Source organism: Elephantulus edwardii, unplaced genomic scaffold (assembly GCF_000299155.1).
Source record: "Elephantulus edwardii isolate Elephantulus edwardi_28Jun2011 unplaced genomic scaffold, EleEdw1.0 scaffold00117, whole genome shotgun sequence".
Classification (NCBI taxonomy): Eukaryota; Metazoa; Chordata; class Mammalia; order Macroscelidea; family Macroscelididae; genus Elephantulus; species Elephantulus edwardii.
The window spans coordinates 4,299,135-4,320,676 of record NW_006399867.1 but is presented as its reverse complement, the minus strand read 5'-3'; the positions used below and the strand labels follow the sequence as shown (position 1 = coordinate 4,320,676).

The 21,542-nt window shown below is 40.6% G+C and overlaps 1 protein-coding gene across 1 annotated transcript in view; it reads left to right on the top strand.

Annotated features, from left to right (window-relative positions):
* The window catches only part of LOC102858785 (ATP-binding cassette sub-family A member 3-like), a 176,786-nt gene extending 161,729 nt beyond the window's left edge, over positions 1-15,057 (top strand). Inside the window, exons 26-30 of the mRNA XM_006892700.1 lie at positions 6,288-6,475; positions 6,943-7,113; positions 7,697-7,887; positions 14,222-14,295; positions 14,917-15,057. Coding sequence (XP_006892762.1) covers positions 6,288-6,475; positions 6,943-7,113; positions 7,697-7,887; positions 14,222-14,295; positions 14,917-15,057 — 765 coding nt within the window. The remainder of the gene's footprint in view (positions 1-6,287; positions 6,476-6,942; positions 7,114-7,696; positions 7,888-14,221; positions 14,296-14,916) is intronic.
* The last annotated feature ends 6,485 nt before the right edge of the window (positions 15,058-21,542 follow it).

The following is a 21,542-nucleotide window of genomic DNA, read 5'->3' as shown; positions in this document are numbered from 1 at the left end:
GTCAGGGCCAAAACAACGGTAATAGTCATTTAAACAGTCCCCTACCCTATGCCATTGCTTAGAATCAATAGTTCCTTCTTGCGGAAACCATGGGCAAAGATCTTCTAAAAACAAGAAAAATTTCTTTAAATCTTTTTTAGTTACCCTTATACCTCGTGCCTATCAAGGAGGAAATCCTTCTACCCTTTACAAACAATTCATGTTCACTTAATCCCTGTCCCATAATTCACTGCCCTTACCTCCTCTCGTGCCTGTCTCACAGGGCGGGTAATCCCATGGCAGCAGCTATGTGCCTGTCTCACAGGATGAATAGTCCTGTGGCTGGCAACAGTGTGAGTCTTCACTCGTGGTCCCAGGCTCACGGCGACTCAATGGATGGACTGGCCAGTCACTTCTAGCGGGCAGCGTTCATCGTCCTTCCCTGTTCCTGGGCCCCATGTTGGGCGCCAATTATGCCCCGGCCCGCGGGGATCTTCAACGGTGACCCTAGGAGGGGAAGAACGAGAATGGGGGGGGGACAGAAGGCACAGAAGCGTGGAGACAAGTCGAATTTCCGATCAAGTCTCAATTTTCTTGAAAGCACTCACAGCTTATATACAGGAGCACAATGCGGGGAGAAGAAGTACACGCAATGGGGGAGAAGAAGAACATCATGTCATTTCTAGTAATCTGAAAGTTATCTGGTAAACAGAAACTTAGCAGGGCATTTCCCGAAACCTATCCTCCCAGGGTGGAGTAAACTGAAACCTATCCTCCCAGGGCAACATATCCAAACATTTTCTTTGAGAATTATCAAATGGTTTCAGAGAACTTACAAAATGGCTTCAGCTAAGTTGAACTAGCAGCCTCCAAAAATGCCCTGATCTCAAATCCTGCTACACAGCTGTGGTGGTCAAGGCAGTGTGGTACTGGTACAGTGACAAACACATAGATCAATGGAATGGAAAACCCAGAAATTAGTTCATTTACCTATAGCCACCTGATTTTTGACAAGGATATAAAATCAGTTAAGTGGGGAAACAAAAGCCTCCTTTAACACATGGTGCTGGCAAAATTGGAAAACTATTTGTAGAAAACTCAAGCAAAACCCACACCTCACACCATACACTAAAACCAACTCAAAGTAGATCAAGGACCTAGAAGTAAAACCAAGGATGATAAACTTCCTCAGAGAAAAGCTTCAAAGAACTCTAGAAGCCCTAATCCACAACATGAACATTCTCTCCCAAACATCCTGAAAAACCTACAACCAGGAGAGAATAAAATAGATGAATGGGACCTTCTAAGAATAAACTCCCTCTGCACATCAAAAAAATTTTCCAGCAGGGTAAAAAGGAAAGCCACAGACTGGGAAGAAGTATTCGGTTATGACATGTCTTTTTATATCTAGAATTTATAGAATATTCCAGCCCCTCAACAAGATAAAGGTAAACAACCCAATTGCAAAATGGGCACAGGATATAAATAGACACTTCACCCAAGAGGACTTTCAGATGGCGAACAAACACATGAAGAAATGTTCAAAATCCCTAGCTCTAAAAGAGATTCAAATCAAAACAACTAAGATATATCATCTCATCCCAGTAAGAATAGTAAAACTTAACAGAGCAGCAAGCCACAGATGTTGGCAAGATTGTGGAGAAATTAGAACCCTTATTCACTGTTGGTGGGAGTGTAAAATGGTACAACCACTATGGAAGGCAGTATAGCGCTTTCTCCACAAGTTGGAAATAGAAATACCTTTTGACCCAGCAATTCCACTACTGGGAATATACCCTAAAGAAACCAGAACTGCCACCCAAGCAGATATATGCATACCCATGTTTATTGCTACATTGTTCACAATAGTAAAGAGATGGAAACAACTAAAGTGTCCATCAACAAATGAATCAATAGAGAAGCTGTGGTATATTCACGCAGGGAGTTCATAAAATATTATACAAAATGGGTGACCCTGGAGGACATTATGCTGTGTGAAATATCTCTGTCACAAAAGGTCAAATACTGCATAATGCCCCTGTTATAAAATAGGCCTGATATGGAGATTGGAGGGGAAACTAAGAAAAGAGAGGATAAATAATGAACACTGCATTAAAATGGATGAGAGAAAGAACTGTCTAAAATAAATATATAATTAGGTAGTATTTGCATGACAACAGTCCTGAATAAGAGGTGTAGGGGGAGGGAGGAAATTGTTCAATGTGTAAATGGAAACTCAACTTTCAGGTAAACTTTCATTAAAATATCAATTAAAACTTTTTTTTAAAATATGGGCAAAAAACATTGAAAGACTTTTCAAAGGAAGTTATTAGGATGGCCAGCAGACACATGAAGAAATGCTCAAAATCACTGGCAATAAGAGAGATGCAAATCAAAACCACAATGAGATACCATCTCACCCCAGTAGCAGTGGCAAAGTTTAACAGGAAAGCAAGTCATAAATGTTGGAGAGGATGTTGTGAGATAGGAACTCTTATATGCTGCTGTTGGGATTATAAAATGGTACAACTACTCTGAAAGGCAGGTTGATGTTTCCTCAAAAAGCAGAACATAGACATTCCATAAGACCCAGCTATTCCAACTGCTTGAAATACACCCCAAGAAAATTAGAACTAAGGCACAAATGGAAATTTGTATGCCAGTGTTCATATCAGCATTATTCACCTTCGCAAGAACATGGAAACAACCCAGATATCCTACTACAATCAAATAGATTAAGAAATTACGGTGCATTCACATGATGGCATACTATGCAGCATGTAGGAGCAATGATTTTGAATATTACTACCTAACTTGTGAGGGACTGGAGAGCATTATGTTAAGTGATCTAATATTTGTCCCATAAGGAAAAGTATTATATAAGACCATTATTATAGAAATTGATAACTAGTAAAATGTGTATGAGAATCCAACGGGGGGGGACAGCAGAGGGGTAAAGCTGGAGGGGGGGTCATCATAGGGTTGCACAATTTGATGGGTGGAGGGAGGGGTGGATAAAGGAAATGAAACATCCAGTATGAAAAACATACTGAACTTTGCAAGTAAACCAGTATAAAATAAAAATTTTACAAAAATAAAAAATGAATTTAACTGCCTCAATTGTTTAAGGCTTATTTTTACTGGATTTAAAATTCTATACTTTATGGATGTTCCTGTTTTCAGTATTTCTAATTATAAATCTGAAACATTTAATTTTTCTTCTTTTTTTTTTTTTTAAATGGATTGGATGAGTTTTTTTTGGTTTTGTTTTTTGGTTTTGTTTTTTTTTTATGCGTGTACCGTCAAATTGGATCTGACTGGTACAGGAGGCGACTGTTCCTCCTTCTTCAGGAGAGCATCTGGTGGATTTGAACCGTGCACTTCTGGGATTGCAGTGCATTTTCCTGCCACTAGGCCACCAGAGCTCGCCTAATTTTTCTTCTTATATAATTGTTTTGTTTTGTTTTCTTTTTCTTTGGTTCTCAGCAGGTTGACTTCATGGGTTTGTTTTTTTGTTGTTGTTGTTTTTTTACTTCACGATTTTTAAGCATGATTTTCTTCACTGCTTTCTTTCCAGGGATTCAGTAAGCTTATTAAATCTATATATTTGAATTTTGCTTCAAATAGAGAAAGTTTTAGCAAAATTATGTCCTTTAGTTCTTGTTCTGCTTTCCTAATAGGAGTTCATTTTCATAGATATTAAACCTTGAGTTCTTACATTGCATACAGATTCTCTTTTCACTTTTTATCTTTTTAGATTAGGTGATTTTTATCATTCTACAGGTTTGCTGGATCTTTTTTCCTTATCTGCAATCCATTGCTGAGATCATCTAGTGAATTTTTATTTCCTATCCTGTAGCTTTCAGTTCTGGAATTGCCAGTTGATTGTTTTATATTTTTTTCTCTTTTAAGATTGTAAACCTTTTCTCACTGCAATAATATTCTTTCTTAATTCTTTTATCATGTTTATAAATTTCTTTAAAATTATTTTCTGAGCTGAAACAGATCCACATTTTACCTCATACACAAAATCAACTCAAGGTGGATCAGAGACCTGGGTTAAAGCCCAAGACCATAAAGTGCATAAGAGAAAAATTGGGATCAAGCTTAGAAGTCTTAGTCTACGGTTTAAAAGGCTGCCAAATACAGCCAGAAATGCACAGTCTGAAGAGGATAAAATTGATGAATGGGACCTTCTAAAGATTAAATCCCTGTGCACATCAAAAACTTTTTCCAACAGGGTGAATAGAACCTTCTGACTGGGAACAAACATTTGGTAATACCATCTCAGACAAGAGTCTCATAATGAAAGTTTACAGGATACTCCTGGGCCTCAAAAAAAAAAAAAAGACTGATATAACCCAATTACAAAATGGGCAAAAGACATGGAAAGAATTTTCACAGAAGAAGATATTTGAATGGCCAACAGACACCTGAAGAAATGCTCAAAATTACTGGCAATAAGAAGAGATGCAAATCAAAACCACAATGACATACCATCTCACTCCAAGTAACAGTGGCAGAGTTTAACAGGTCAGTAAGTAAAATGTTGGAGAGGAGGTGGTGAGATAGGAACTCTTATACATTGTTGGCAGGATTGTAAAACGGCACCACTCTGGAAGGCAGTTTGGTGCTTCCTCAAAAAGCTAAACCTAGAAATTCCATATGACCCACCTATTCCAACTGTTTGGAATATACCCTGAGAAAATTAGAACTGAGGCACAAATGGAGACTTGTACCCCAGTGTTCATAGCAGCATTATTCACCATCGCAAGAACATGGAAACAGCCCAGATGTCCAACCACAATCAAATGGATTGAGAAATTATGGTACATTCACTCAATGGAATGCTACACAGCATGTAGGATTTTAAAAAGTACTACCTAACTGGGGAGGGACTGGAGAACATGATGTTGAGTGATCTAAGTCAGTCCCACAAGGACAAATATTGTACAAAACCATTACTGTAGAATGAGTATGAAGATCCAAGGCAGGTAGAGGGTGGAAGCAGAGGGATGAGGATGAGCAGGTTGGTGAGGGAAATTAATCATGGAGTTGTACAATTTGTTGGGTGAGTGGGTGAATGAAATTGGACGAATCTGGTCTGAAAAACAATGTATTTTAATTTTGTAAATAAACTAGTATAACTTTTTTTAAAAAATGGAAGTAAAGATAGAGAACTATGAAAAATTATTTTCTGATCGTTTCAGTAGTTTGAACATTTTCACTTTTGTTGTTTGTTTTCTATTGAAATTAGGTAATGTTTCCCGTATTTCTTCAATTGTCAATTAACTTTATATTGTAGCCCTAATATTGTTAATAATATATTCTAGAAGTTTAGAATTCTATTCTACAGGTTTTCAAATATTTTAAAATGATTTTAACAGGCATTTGAGATAACTAGATTCATAGTAGGAGCCCTGGTATCATGATGCATAACTTGTTGGGCTGGTCACATTCTGTGGTCAGCAGTTTAGATTCATCAGCCATTCAGCAACAGAAAGTTAGGTAGTCTCCTTCGATAAAGACTGAGAGTCTTAGAAATCCGATGGAGGATTGCTATCATTTGGAATTGCCTCAGCAACATTGGGTTTAGGGTCACACTGTAAGCTCTGTCACCTCTGTTACATATCCGTTGAGTTCTTTTAACCTTCATTGGCTAAAGTCTACCCACAGAGAGAAAGAAAGGGAGATGATAATTGTTGAATTTGGGAGGGTTAACAGTCCAAGAGAAGCTACTCAGCTATTACTGGAAGTGATATTATTTTTAATTTATATACTATTATTTCTATATAATATATAGTCTATATTATTTTCATCAACTTTATAATTTTCTGTATATATAATTCTACATATTTTAATTGCTATATTATTTTATATAATCTTATTTATATTATTTTAATTTATTCTATAGATTGCATCTTTGCAAAAACGTTCAGTAAGCCTCCTCACCCACTCTCAAGAAAATTTACCTTACGTACATTGTGATGCATAATGAATATATGTTATAAAGCCTAATTCATAGTGGTATTGTTCCATTTTACTACACTGGAATCCACCTGCAAAGATTCTGTAGATTGGAAGAGATGACAGACTTCTCACTCACAAAAGAAGCAACCTTCTTAGTATCATAGGCCAAGGACTTTTGTCTTGTTAATGTTGTTGTTGTTAAGTGCCGTAGAGTCGCAGGCGACTCATAGCAACCTTATGAAGGAGAGTCCTCGACGCTGTCTTGTTAATAGAGGGTATATATGTTCAGTGAAATTGTTGACTGGAATCAGTTGCTCATGGTTATCCTTTTCATTCAGGTTAGGTCAAGAATTGGCTACTGTCCACAATCCGACCCAACACTGAACTACTTGACTGGTCGGGAATTGCTAATCATGTATGCTAGGCTGTGGGGGGTCCCTGAACCCAACATTTATGAGTATGTGGAAGGCTTTTTGCATTCAGTGCACCTGGTAAACCATGCTGACAAGCTTGTCTGCACATACAGGTGAGACATTAGATTGCAATCATTCTGTTACCTCTGGTATTTCTGCTTTGGGACACAAATGGCTAGAAATTCAACCTGAAACCCGTGTCACGCAGAAACAATGACTGCATGTATATGTCAGGAATAAGGCAGAGCTCAGTGGTATGGGTTCACCATTTCAGAGATACAAGCCTCTGCATTTCAAACAAAGAACATCTTCATCTCTGTCCCCTTATGATTGTCTCTGAAGGAAAAACTATGTCCCAAATAATAATACGTAAGTAAATTACAAAAAAGGGGGGGCATTTTGTTGGCAGTGATTTAAGGCACACCACACATACATCCCAGAGCTTAGTTCTGATGGTTTATCAGTCTGATGAAATCAGTATTGGATTACTGACCTAATTGTTTCCTATTAATGAATGGCATCTGGCTCTTTTCTTCTTCCTTTCTCTCGCTCTTTTCTCTCTCCTTTGTTGGCCCAATAGTGGAGGACACAGACGTAGACTAAATACTGCTGTTGCCCTAATGGGAAGGCCCTCGGTTATTATCCTGGATGAGCCGTCTACTGGTATGGACCCAGCAGTTCGACACCTCATCAGGGACACAATTAAACAGATCTGTAAAACTGGCAAAGCTATTGTGATAGCTTCCGACAGGTATGGCCCCTTTAGAGGCTTGTTTAGAGGGTACCAGTGGTTGCAATGGATGTAAGACGGAATTCATGGCACTAAGACTATGAGCTTGGCTAATTGTATGAGCTACAAGGAGGGGCTATGTTTAGAAAGTGATTCTGCTAAAGAATCTCCTGATTCTGCTGATGAGTTCTGCAAGAAGCCAGAGCCTATTTCTGTTGGGGACTTAGGCGTCAGCTCTTCATATTTTCAAATCTCCTCTTTGTAATATGACCTCGTTATTGTTGTTGTATACTGTTGAGTTGGAGCCGACCATTACCTAACCCCTGCCCCTCCAGCAGGTTTTCATTTGCATGGGAGGAGGTTGCCCATCCTTTTCCACAGAGTAGTTGGTGGATTTGAACCACATACTTTTGGGGTTAGCAGCACAATTCCTTACCACTAAGCCACCAGAGTTCCCCTAATAGGGTCTCAGTGTGGATCTACTACAATGCCACACCTTCCCCCTCACAAAGGTTACCCACTAATCCCGGCTCTGCTTGAACTGCAGAATTTTCTCCTTAAAGGAAAGCTCCTCTAGCCCTAATTAGCTCCTTTGTCTCCCTAGCATGGAGGAATGTGAGGAGCTCTGTACCAGGCTGGCCATCATGTTGAAAGGGAGATTTGCATGTCTTGGCAGTCCGCAGTATCTCAAGAATAAGTTTGGTAACGTGTACAACCTGAAAGCCAAAGTTAACATGGACAAGGACAAAAGTAAACTAGAGGAGTTCAAAGAATTCATCGCAACTGCTTTCCCAGGTAACACAGGAGAACCTTAAGTGTGAAAACTGCTGAGTTCTAATTGTTTTGCTACCGTGTCCTCAGTAGTTAACATTGTCCTGTGAGTTTAATGAACTTTTAAATTAAGTGTCTTTTGGAATCGTTTTTTCTGTGAACATCTTATCCGTGACTATGCTAAGAAACTTCCACAAAATAGCAGAGGGCTTGGCAGTCTTTTGTAGGATTCAACCAGTAAGGTAAAACTGTTAATATGTATTGAGTCTAAATGTTATGTATCCTTTCCATTTAGAAAGCTTTTTCTTCTTTTTAAGCAAGTATCCTCTTTTTAAGCAAGTATCCTCTGCCATTTGATGATATTCATCAAAGATAATGCTTATGAAAGATAAATAATAGCTTCCTTTTCTACTGTCTGGAGGTGTGACATCTAAAAATCATTCTGCTTCTGCATGCTAATGTCAATGAGCTACTTTCTGTGCATGTGGTCAATAGTACAGCAATTTACAGCCAGTTTCTGCTTCTTTCTGAACCCAGCATTGTTGCTGTTGTTGTTATGGGTCACTTCCTATAGAAATGTTTGTAGAACCTGAATTAACCACAGTCCAAAATTCTGCTCAAAACACAAAGGGGAGGAAGGACACTAAAAACTAAAAACGGATTTTTCCCAAATAGGTGACAGCAATAGTTTGCTTGTTAACTATTTGTTGATACAATATGCTCAAATGTCAGGTTGACCATATACCAGTCTTCCCCCCACTATCACTGAGCTGTTACAAGCCCAAATTGTCCCTTTAAATACAGCAAAATAAAAGGAAACTTACATTGAGGCTCAGTATAAAGAAGACAAGGATTTTCACCACTGGACCAATTGGCAGCATCAGGATGGATGGTGAAGAAATTGAGATTGTTCACAGCTTCAGTTTGCTTGGCTCCACAGTCAACACTCTTGACACCAGCAGCCAGGAAATTAAAAGACATATTACGATGAGAAAGTCTGCTATTAGGGACCTCTCCAAAGTACTAAATAGCAGTGGTGTCACTCTGGAGACTAAGGTGCATCTGAGACAGGCTATGGCCTTTGCAATCACTTGTTATGTGTCATAGAGTTGGACAATGACTAGGGAGGATAGAAGGAGAATTGATGCCTTTGAGCCGTGGTGCTGGAGAAGAGTATTGAGTGTACCATGGACTGCTAGGAAAACAAACAGATTCATCCTGGAGAGGGTTAAACCATGCTGCTCCTTGGAGGCAAGGATTCTGGGGCTCCGTCTGACATACTTTGGACATGTTGTAAGGAGGGACAGGTCCTTGGAGAGGAACATCATGCTTGGGAGGGTGGAAGGACAGTGCAGGAGAGGAAGACCCTCTATGAGTGGATTGATTCAGTGACTGGGGTAATCAGGGTGGGTGTGTTGGAGACAGTACGATTGGCACAGGACAGAGCAGTTTAGGGCTGTTGTACATAGGGTCTCTATGAGTCGCAAGTGACTTGATGGCACATAACAACAGCAAACAATGGACCTTTATTTAAGTAGTATACAAAAAAAGGAATACACAGGAGATTCTTCTGAAGAAAGCCATGGTATCTTGTTGGTCAGCCCTATTATGCAGACGAGTTGCTAGCTAACAGTTTGGCTCAAAGGGAGAAGCCTTGCAATAATACTATATTCATTACATAAGTAAGATCTGGTATATAGGAAAGGCTGAAGAAAAAGAGTGTAACTTCATAAAACTACATTCTGTGAAGCAGACTATTTCTTTTCCTGCAGTTGAAATATATTGGAAAATAATTGAGAAAATGTATCATGAACCTAATTTAAAGAAGTTTTTAATATCTCATTTGGAAAAGGACCATCTTTTGTTTAAAGCATCTAGATCAGTATGAAATAATTTCCTGTGCCATCATCTTATTTGTTAATTAGGTATACTTCTGTAAAACTGCTAAATCATTGACTGATGTTGATTTGAAATTAGATTTTCTTTATTTAATCACAAACCCCTTAATTAAAAAGAAAGTGGATCATCTGCCATGCTTATTATTCAAGTAATCTTTTTTCTCAGTAATAAACAAGTACACTTAATTTTGAATCTATTAAAATATTTTATACTTGAAAGAAATAAATGGAAGATAACTCTCCTTTTCACCCACTGTGTTTTTATGCACAAAAAGGAAGACATAAAAGATAAACTGGATTTATTGTTTCCATTGTTGACCTCCTTCAGATGGATTTTTTTTACCTTCTTGCACAGTATTTCCATCAAAGAGAGTGAGTGGATGAGACCTTATTCATTTAGAGAAGAAGGTTTGATCTTTCAGAAAGTTGACAGACATTTTTTCAAAAAAAAACAGGCATGACATGGTCAAAATTAATGGTAATTTCTCAATCAAGTATGAAAATTTAAGTTCTACTTGAAGCAGTACTTGAAATATAGTCAATAGGATATTCACAAATGTTAACAACTTCTCAAAGAATTTCTCCTGTTAGTGTATGACAAAAAATTTAGTACCAAAAATAATATAGTAATGTGATAATAGTTACCCATGGCAGACAGTGTTTGGTGGAGCTCCCCGGTTGAAACAAGCTTGGAAGCAGGAGTGGCATCCACTTCCATAAATAGCTTGCCTCCAGAAACCCTATGAACCTGGAGAAAGGATGAAAGTTATACACGTGTTCTGATCTTTCATTCATAGGGTCGCTATGAGTCATCTATGACGCGATGGCACTTAACAACAACACATATTAGTAAAGTTACTGAAATAAGTACTTTTTCAATCTATTCTTTTCTCTCTTGGTGGCATATCTCATCTTTACTAATAATCTGTTGCTACAAGATTGTGCATTACAGCTTACCTTTCCTATACTAGCAAGCAACTCTTCTCCTGGCCTCTTATGTTCTGAAAGTATAGACATAACATAGTTTTAGAGGAATAATCCAGTACCTAATTAAACATTTGGAAGCAGGAGTGGCATCCACTTCCTAAACAGCATGCCTCTGGAAACTATGAACTTTAGTTAGAGAAAGGCTTCAGGTCTTTTTTTCATAGAGTCGCTGTGTGAGTCGTGCTCAACTCAACAGCAATCAAAAGAAAAAAGAAAAGAAAAAGTGACTTTTAAAAAGTAAAAAGCACTTAAATATACACTTCAGTTGAAGATTAACTGGTAGAGTTAGAAAATAATTTCAGATAAAGGTTTTCTCTAATCACAAATAATTTAAGAGAATACACCATTGTTTTTATTTTATGTCAGAGTGCATACAAAATTCATATACATTTTGTTTCATTCATATACATTGAGTTTCACACATTCCTTCATTCACATTGTGTTTCATATGATCATTCCGATACATCATATTTTAGAAAATGAATCACTGTTGATCTATGCCTGCTATTACCCCGTCTTTTCAGAACCTTACTGAATCTTTCCTAATTCCTTCATTCACTCCCTCCATCCCCAAAACTCTGCAACCCCATAATTTCCCCACCTCACCCCCAGCTTCTCTGCTCCCTCCCGTTCCCACCTTAGACTTTCATACACATCTTACTAGTTGTAGAATGCACCATTGTAAGGGATGACAAAGATAAGAGCTTCTCACCTTTCCACAATATGGCAAAATGATATACTGACTGCCACCTAGTCATCCATCAGGTTCTCAAGACAGTAAATTGTAATGAGGGGAGATGGGCTAGCTTCCTCCCAAGAGGCAAGTAATGGGCCAGTTCTGACTCCACAGTACACAGTAACAACAACAACGTTAGTAGTAGCCTAGTTGTTCTGTACCCAGTTGCTATGAGTTGGAATTGACTCATGGATTACCCTCCATTGGGTTCTCGAGAGGCTGTGAATCACATAGAAGGCGATGGCTCTGCTTTCTCCGGTGGAGCAATTAGTGGGTTCCACCTGCGTTCCTTGGAGTCAACAGTGCAACTCTTTAACACCTAGCCACCAGAGTAGCGATAATAAAATGCAAATATTGCACTGCCCTGAAGAAATGCCAGTGGAAGATGAAACTTCGGACCCACTGCAAGACGGATAAACTGAGATCCCCACCTTAAGGGTTGAGGCTTCATTTGAAACATGGAATAGTAAGAATGAACCTCAAACCAAACTCCTTCCCACAAGTCAAATAATGAAGTCGCAGTCCTGCATCAGGTTTCCGTGGTGCTAATCTTTACAGGAAATGACTGTCCACCTTTCTCCTGCAGAGAAACTGGTAAATTCAAACTGCTAATCTTTCAGGTAGCTGTGTAAGACCTAGCTTACTGTGCCACAATGCAGAGCCCCAATTTCTCTTATCCTGGCATATTATTAGGTCAGAAATTCCTTGCTAGGTAGACCAACAATTAGTTTAGCAAGTGGGTGTGGCCAGGGATATCTTGTCAAGAAAAGGTCTGCTAAAACAACTCGCATCCTAGGATGACTATATGCAGATGAGATGCCCAACGCTGCAATGACAAGAAATATCCGAGAACTCACACTGCATGTTGTTGTTGTTGTTGTTGTTGTTAGGTGTCTTCTAGTTGAGTGTTACTGATAGTGAGCCTGTGAACAACATATCAGAAGAACACTGTCCGATCCTCACTGTGCCGTCCTCACAGTCTCTGAAGCCCATGGCTGCAGTCACTGTGTCCGTCCACCTGACTGAGGGCCTTCCTCTCCTTCGCCATCCCTCCATCTTCACAAGCATGATGTCCCTCTCCAAGGAATAACTTCTCCTAGCAACATGCCCAAAGTATGTGATCTGAAGCTTTATCATCTTTGCCTTCTACAACCACTCTGGCTGCACTTTCTCCAAGACATAGCTGTTTAGGGTTTTTTGGCAATCTATGGGATAGACCGCACTCTTCTCCAGCACAATTCAAAGCCATCAATTCTTCTTCTGTCATCCTTAGTCATTGTCCAGTTCTCAGATGTAAAGCAAGAGACTGAAAAGACCATGGTCTGAATCAGAAGGACATTGCTTCTTAATAATTTGGAGATTTCCCTGACTACAGACTTAGCCAGTGAAATACACACCTTGACCTTCTCACTGCTAGACCAAGGTTGGGGTGGGGGGGAGCATTTATACAGATGACACAACCTTACAAATGAGGAGGATTTGAAGCACGTTGCAGAAGATCAAGGAATGCAGCCTTCAGTACGGGTTGCATCTCAATATTAAGAAAACAATTATTCTTACCACTAGACCAATAGGCAGTGTCATGATGGATGGAGAGGAGATTGAAACTGTCAACAGATCTTGCCTTCAGATCTTGCTTAGATCCACAATTAACAAGTAAGGAGACACATTGCAATGGGAAAATCTGCAGTTAGGGACCTTTCCAAATTATTGAGGAATAATGATGTCAGTTTGAGGACCAGTGCAGTATGCATAATTTATCCAGTTGTTCTGTCTCACCCCAATCCTGATATCAGTCCCATTCTACAACAGTGGCACTATGCAATATTTGTCCTTTGTGACTGAGATAATTCACTCAGCATAATGTCCTCCAGGGTCACCCATTTTGAATAATATTGCATGAGTTCCTTGTTTTTCAGTGCAGTGTAGTATTCCATTGTGTGAATATGCCACAGTTTCTCTATCCATTCATTTGTTGATGGGCACTTAGGTTGTTTCCAACTCTTTGCTATTGTGAACGAAGCCGCAATGAACATTGGTGTGCATATATCTGCTTGGGTGACAGTTATGGTTTCTTTAGAGTATATTCCCAGTAATGGAATTGCTGGGTCAAATGGTATTTCTGTTTGCAACTTTTTGAGAAAGCACCATACAGCCTTCCACAGTGGTTGCACCATTTTACACTCCCACCAACAGTAAATAAGGGTTCCAGTTTCTCTGCAACCTCGCCAGCCTTTGTTGTTTGTTGTGAGCTGTTTTCTTTCTATGAGCTCCAGAGGCTTAGTGGTAAGGACTTACATTATCAACTCAAAGTCTCATCGTTCAAAACCATCCGCTGCCCTATGGGAGAAAGATGGGCAGTCTCTCCTCCTATAAAATGTATTGCCTCTGAAAACCCACTGGAGGGTCAGCTATGACACAGTGCACAATAACAGCAAAGTTAATTAACCCCACCCTTTGTGATTTTTATAAACAATAGGCAGTAAGACTGTATGAAGGTAAATTTATAGAGATAATCAGGTCATGTAGACCAAGGAGAATGAATAACTTTTGGGTTAGGTTCTCTTTTTTCTTTTTTAATTTTTTTTTTATTTTGGGGGGTTAGATTCTCTTTTGTGTGATCTACGTAAATTCTGTCTTGAATTAGTGTAGATAATTGGGATAGGAATTACTTTGGTGTGCTTAGAAGCTACCAAATACTGTGTCAGTCTCATCTGTCACATTTTTCTTCTCTCAGGTAACATCATAAACCAGGATTATCAAGGGATTGTTGACTACTACATTCCCAGTGAGGAAATCACCTGGGAAAAGGTAAATATGGAGGCTTCATTTGACAAACTTTGGACATGTTTTAAGGAGGGACAGGTCCTTGGAGAAGGACGTCATGCTTGGTAGGGTGGAGGGACAGCACAGGAGGGGAAGACCCTCTATGAGGTGGATTGGTTTCAATGATTGGGTTAATCAGGGTAGGTGTGTCGGAGACAGTGAGATTGGCATAGGACAGAGCAGAGTTCAGGGCTGTTGTACATAGGGTCGCTATGAGTCACAAGTGACTTGATGGCACATAACAACAACAACAACCACCTTTCTAACATGTGTTAGCAGATAGGAAGCATTGGGACCCAAACATTGCAACCAGAACCTACCATCAGGGGAAGAACAAAACCTCAGAGGCCCCTGAAGTTTCATTGACACGTCTGCCCTTAACTTGTATTTATATCCCATGTCCATCAAGCATATGAGAATGGAAACCTGTCTTTATTCATTTTCTCTGTTTTAATTCATCTTTTCTCTTCCACTTTGTCACCTCCTCTTTCTGTATCTTTTTTACCCTAAGCACAAACCTGAGGAAAACTAGAAGTCAGTGGGGATGGGAAAAGAGCTCATCTTAGAGCATTGCTTTGGTAATTCCACTATTTCTTCCCTTTAAAGGTGTTTGGAATTTTGGAGGATGCTAAACTGCTATTCAATTTAGAAGACTATTCATTCAGTCAGATAACACTGGAGCAAATCTTCCTCACCTTTGCCAACATGCAAAATAAGGCGTATGACCAGGAAATAAAGTTAATATGAGATATCTGTTCCAACCAGTGACCCTATGTCTGTCTTAGACGGCTCAACACCTGGGGACATTTCTGTGTGTGTGTGTGTGTGTGTGTGTGTGTGTGTGTGAGAGAGAGAGAGAGAGAGAAGAGAGTGGAAGAAGAAGGAGCAGGAGGAGAAAGAAGAAAGAGAGAGAGACTGGCCGACCTTCATTATAAGAAGCTCTGGTGGTGTGCTGTAAAGGCAAAGGAGAAAGGTGGGCAGTCTTCTCCTGTGCCGTTTGCAGCCTCTGAAAACCTGCTTGGAGGGTCAGCTATGAGTCACTTACGACTTAACAGCAATAGAGTTTGAGTTGATGTCATATCTATATATATATATATATATCTATCTATATATCTATATCTATATCTATATCTATATCTATCTCCCACGAAAAATAATTTTAAAAAATATATAATAGTTCTGACCCTTGGTGACACTAGTTCCCCTGATGTCCCCCAGGTGTGTCCCCTGGGTCTTGTCTTCCTGCAGCACTAACATACGCGAGCAGTGGCTGTCACTGTCACTGGAGAAGTGACAGAAAAAGTTTACACTCAGGCTTCTGTGACTGGAAGCCGCTAAGAGAATCTGTGTGCTGACTTCTGTGATCAGAAGCCACGACAGCAGGCTCCTGTGCAGACTCCAGTGATAAGAAGTGACAGGAGAAGACTGCATACCAGCCCTGGTGATTAGCCCAGAGGAAGCAGCAAAATTCATAAAGCCCAATCACAGAGAGGCAGAGCTAGATCACACAGGTTTCCCTAACCCTAACAAAAATCCCTAAGCAAAAAAGCCCACCAGCTTCCTTCTGTAGGAGCCCCTCCCACACGCGTGCTATACTTCCTGCAATAAACTGCTCCAGGGCGTTCTCACCTCAGCTTGTGTGGTGCAGGTTAAGTCCTCAGCCAGTGCCTAAAAGATTTCAGCTTACCATGACCTGGGCTCTTTGAAAGCAGGGAGGCAAGCCCAGGCCCAAGGAGAAACAAGCTAAGCCAAAACTGGGAAACTTATTGAGTGGACTTGACCCCAGCAGCAGTGGGTGAACAGCTGTACCCATTTTAGGGAGATAGAAATTCAGCAATGAAAAACAGAAAACTGGCCCAGCAGGTGGAGCTTAACTGCCCAGTAACCAAATGAGGGAATTTTAACCTATGACCTTTCTTCCTGCATACCTGATCTTTAGCCAAAAGGTTTAACCAACCAATCATAACGAATGTAAAAACTAGCCAATAGAAAAAGAGACCCCAACCACTACCTTGTAAGCCTATATAAAAAAGAACATTTTTGCCTTCGGGGAGCCTGACCCTTAAGAGATTGTGGTCTGTGCCCCTTACCCCCATCCCCACTGACAAGTCTTCCTTGCTTCACCAAAATCACTTGTAGCTGCTGTTCCTTTGCCTGCAGTCGCTAGACAGGGGATCAAATTCCTGCAACGGTAGAATCAGCCCCTGAGAGATGAGACCCAAGAAATTGGAGTGTTTATCTTTAGTAGAAAACAAACTGGGGGGAGGGGGGGAGGGGGGGAGTGGAAATAAATTGAGCCCAGATAAAACTGTAAGTTAATAATGAAAATAAGTAAAAGGTGGTTGAACCTCAGATACAAGACATAGTTTCAAAGATCTGAGTAGTGCTCACCAAGGCACCCACAGAAAGTCTAGGAAAAGGATAATGGCACAGGAGAGGGCAAGATGTCATCTGTGGTTCCTAAAGTCTCTGTGAGTGGTAGTTCGCTCCACAGCACCTAACAACAAAAGCAATCAACTGTGCTGGCTCCAAACCCCGACTTCTCCATTTTCTGGAAGCTGCCAGAGGCACGTGCCTGCGTATCTCTTATATTGAGACACCACAATTGTCACAGACCAAATTTACAAGTTTTTCTCAAATTTTAAAAAAATTAGAAGTAAATGTGTTTTACAAAACAGGAAACACTAGCCAAAAGATTTTTTAAAGGGTGATCCAGGAGGAACAAAGTTATGTAAGTTAATAAAGATGAGTATCTTGTGAGTTGCTTGTGCTATGCACTGGGACTCCCAGGACCTGGAGCGGTTTTCCAGCTCTGAGTCTGGTATGGCTATGTCCCTTGTATATAGTTCTCTGGTAAAAAGCCAAATATTTAAGTTTATCTTTTCCAAGGATGAGAAAGAAACAAGTATAGGCCTCGGGTGTTGGCTGGCCGCCACAAGACAAAGAGGCCCACTAAGAAGTTAAGTGGTGGGTGGCATAGGGAGACTTAGCTTTTAACAGCCTTTTCTTGCTATCCAGGCAGGAATGAGGCCAGTAACTTATTGTTTCCCATTCTGTGTTATGTCTGCGCCAGGGGTATGTGCATGCGCGTATATAAATGCTTCTGTTTATTCCTCTCTTTTTAAGAATGTAACTGATTCCGTTCAGGGACTTCTGAGGGTCATCCAGCTGGCCCCCTGTGGTTGTCTCTAACTTACACACATTTCATTATTTGCCAACAGTGCAATAACCACAGCTGACAAAAAAAAAATTCTTCAGATGGGGGCATTGTTCTGGGTGTTTCTGTTTGGACATTACTTACAAAGCTGCATGTGACCAGATTGATCTAGGTTAGCCATTTTCGCAGGAGCGAAAATATAAGGGTGACTCGGTTTTGGCTGACTCTTAAGTTTCCTGGAAGCATTGAGGACTCTCCTTCATAGGGTCGCTATGAGTCGCCTGCGACTCGAAGGTGCTTAATAACAACAAGTTTCCTGGAACAATTTTTAAATACAGATACGGGATATTGTAAAGGGATACCCGAAGGCATTTTTTCCCCTAAGGATTGACCACCAAAATCACTTGGAAGCAGGCTGGAGATGACTGGGTTATGAAAGGGACCTGGAAACGTGGTTTTGCTGTCTTTTTCAGGGCCTGAATATTCTGCTCTTGAAGCTGACCACACTATCATGGAATCTCCATTCATTGAATCTGCTCTGGAGAAAGCCCTACACCTTCCGCTTGTCTGTAAATATGAGGCTGCCTGGAAGCTGTTACCCTAGTACCTGACTAGCACAGCCACTCTCAATATTTAAAATCACATGCCAGCTCAACCATAAACCTTTTCAGGACTCCACTGACAAATCCCCGCCCAACGCTGACACATGTCCTCCCACATGCGCAGTGAGTGGCAGTGTTTTCACTTGTCAACACACTGGTGTCTGCTTTCCAATTTCCGCGCATCTGTTGACAGCTCCACAGTAGAAAGACGGAGAGTATCCTCCCTCAAAACTTACAGCCTCAGAAAACTCGTTGGAGGGTCAACAATGCATCTATTCTAACACAGGGGCAATGCCAATCAATAATTTCCCTATGCCTCCTTCGGAAGGGGATCACATGACCTCCTGGATTCAAAAGTGAAAGACTTAAGCAAAAAAAATACAAAAATTCATTTACTCTTTTAAACATATGGACATATTGAAGAAGTCTGGTTATGCAGCATCAAGTCAGATGCAATTCATAGATGTCCCTACAGTGAGTTTTCAGAAGCACACCACTGTTAGGTTAGGTTAGGTTAGGTTAGGTTAGGTTAGGTTAGGTTAGGTTAGGTTAGGTTAGGTTAGGTTAGTGGACTTAAAGAAGAAATCAGAGAGAACGAGAGAAAGCCTAATGCAGCTTTATTAAAGGGGGGAAAGGGGAGCCCCCGGGTGAGTTCCTCATCCTGGAGAGGCAGAATGGGAAGTCACACTGTGAACTTACTGGGAAGGATTTTTATCAACAGAGTCTTTAGGGAGGGACATTCCACTCTGATTTACGGGCCACCTGCTAGCTTAGCTAGACAGGCAAGGCTGTTTTCTTATCTTCAACAGCAAGGCCATTAGCATTTGAGTTCTGAATTCTTCATTCTTCTCTTTGGCCCTCTTTGCCCAGACTAACATCTTAGACTCTTTTTAGTGATAAAACAGGGTGACGTATCTTTCTTATGGCTACTTCCTGCTGAACAGGGGCGACGATCTGGGGGTTCAGAGCCTGGAGTGAGTCAGTCTGGGATTAGTGGCCAGGTGAGAATTAAGGTGGTCATCGTCTTGATCCTGTGAAGTAAAATCTTAAAGAGACATGGAGTGATTAATAACAGTATGTTTATAATTACTATTGGTCTTAGAGAAGGGAAATTTAAGTTAGAGATGAATTTTTTTAGTTAATTTGGGAGAAGGCTTATGGTTGAATTCTGTATAGAGTCTTATTACATTAAAAGTGTTGACCTGGTTTAGCTACAGTGTGCTTGTTTATGCTGGCATTGTGTATACAGTTTTCATGTTTCAATGCAGAGGCTGTTAGATGCAAGTGGGCTTAGTGTTCTTTCTTATCGGGCTTTGGTTTTCAGAAGGGAATGTGTTCTTGAGTGGTGGAACACTCAGTTTGGGCTGATGGAATGGCTTGAGGTGTTTTGGTGGAGTGTGGTTTAAAGAAATTGATTGGTACTGCTGCTAGCAAAGGTCGTTGTAAAGAGACACACAGTTAACAATGAGAAAGGTTGGTTGCCATGTGTTAGTCTGGGCAAAGAGGGCCAAAGAGAAGAATGAAGAATTCTAGAACTCAAATGCTAATGGCCTTGCTGTTGAAGATAAGAAAACTGGCCTTGCCTGTCTAGCTAAGCTAGCAGGTGGCTCGTAAATCAGAGTGGAATGTCCCTCCCTAAAGATTCTGTTGATAAAAATCCTTCCAAGTAAGTTCACAGTGTGACTTCCCATTCTGCCTCTCCAGGATGAGGAACTCACCCAGGAGCTTCCCTTTCCCCCTTTAATAAAGCTGCATTAAGCTTTCTCTCGTTCTCTCTGATTTCTTCTTTAAGTCCACTAACCTAACCTATCCTAACAACCACGAGGCCCACGTTTCCTCCCAGAGCAGATGGTGGATTCGAACCGCTTACCGTTAGACTGGCAGCCCAACTCCTTACCGCTAAGCCACCAGGCCTCCCTAACATATGTATGTATGGCAACATAAATGAAAAACGGCAGCTAATAAAAGAGTGGTGGCAGAGTTAAAGGGCATGTAGGGACACAGAGAAAGGGGACTTTGCTGACAGAAGGACAGTGCTTGATTGAACCTTGGGGCGATCGCTTCCAACCCCGGTGGACAAAGTGAGGGGCTTGCGTAGCGGGGGCTCTTACAGCACACCTGAGAGCGCGTGGGGTGCACGCTGAGATCTGGGGAAGCAGGGTAAGATCTGTGGCCATGGTGGCGTCGGTTACAGGTCCCCAGGGACGTGAGCGGCTGGTCCAAATTCACTGTGTGAGGCACCCAGAGTGGTGGTGGACGCAGCAGACACTTCATACAGCTAGCTGGGTGTGTGTCCACCCTCGGCTCCCTGCCTGAAGCTATGGTCCCACAAGGCCTCTCCGTGCATGCGACGAGGGGTTCGGGGGACAGGTCTGCACAGTGTGGTGCAAAAGGTTCCCGCGCACCTTTGTGTAAATTCTGAAAAATTTAAGTGATTCCTGAAATGCTGAGATAAATATTCCCTTCCCTCTCACCCAATAGTACTGTGAAGTTGTTTTGTTTCTGAATCTAATTTGACTTCTGCACAAACCTGTAAAGCAGACAGTTTGTGCTTGTCCTAAACACAGAATAAGTAATGTGGTGTGTTTTTTAATTTTTAAAATGTTACATTGGTTTGCTTACAAAGTTCATATGCATTGTTTCACACTATTCTTTATTAATATTGTGTTTCATACACTCATTCCCATGCATTATGTTTTATAAAATCAATAACCATTAGACCTTGTCCATCGTTACCTTTTAGATTCCTGCCGGATCCTTCCCATTTCCTTCACCCTCTCCCTCCAACTACCAAACTGCAAACCTGTGGTTTTGCCCCCTACCCATCCTCACTCCTCTGCTCACAGCCTTGCTCCTCTTGGGTTCCCATACATTTTTACTAGTTATCCATTTTTACAATAATGGTCTTATGCAGTATTTGTGCTTTTAAGACTGAGTCAGTTCACTCAACAATGATGCTCTCCAGCCTCTCACAAGTTAGTGTAGTATTTTTCGAAATGGTTCCTCCTGAGTGCTATATTGCCATTACTAGGAAGATACCTCAAGGATATTAGAACTGAGACATAAACAGAGATCTGTATACCGGTGTTCATAGCAGCATTATTCTCCATCACAAAAACATGGAAACAGCCCAAATCTCCAACCACAACTGAATGGATTAAGAAATTGTGGTACATTCACACAATAAGTGATTTTTATTGCAAGCAACTTCACTTTTTTTTTAAATCTATTAATATTTTCTTTTTAAGGGTTGTCTATTAATTTTAATGAAAATTTATAGACACTTTGGATTTCCACTCATTTATTGTTGCACTTTTCTCCCTGCCCACCCCTCCTCCCAAGTTCATTCTTCTCTTTGAAAAGTAAAAGAAAAATTCTTTCATTGTTATACAATCCCTCCCCTCAAGTCCATTCCACTATGCAGCCTTTGTTCTGGACTCATGTCATGACAATAATACCTAATCATATATCCC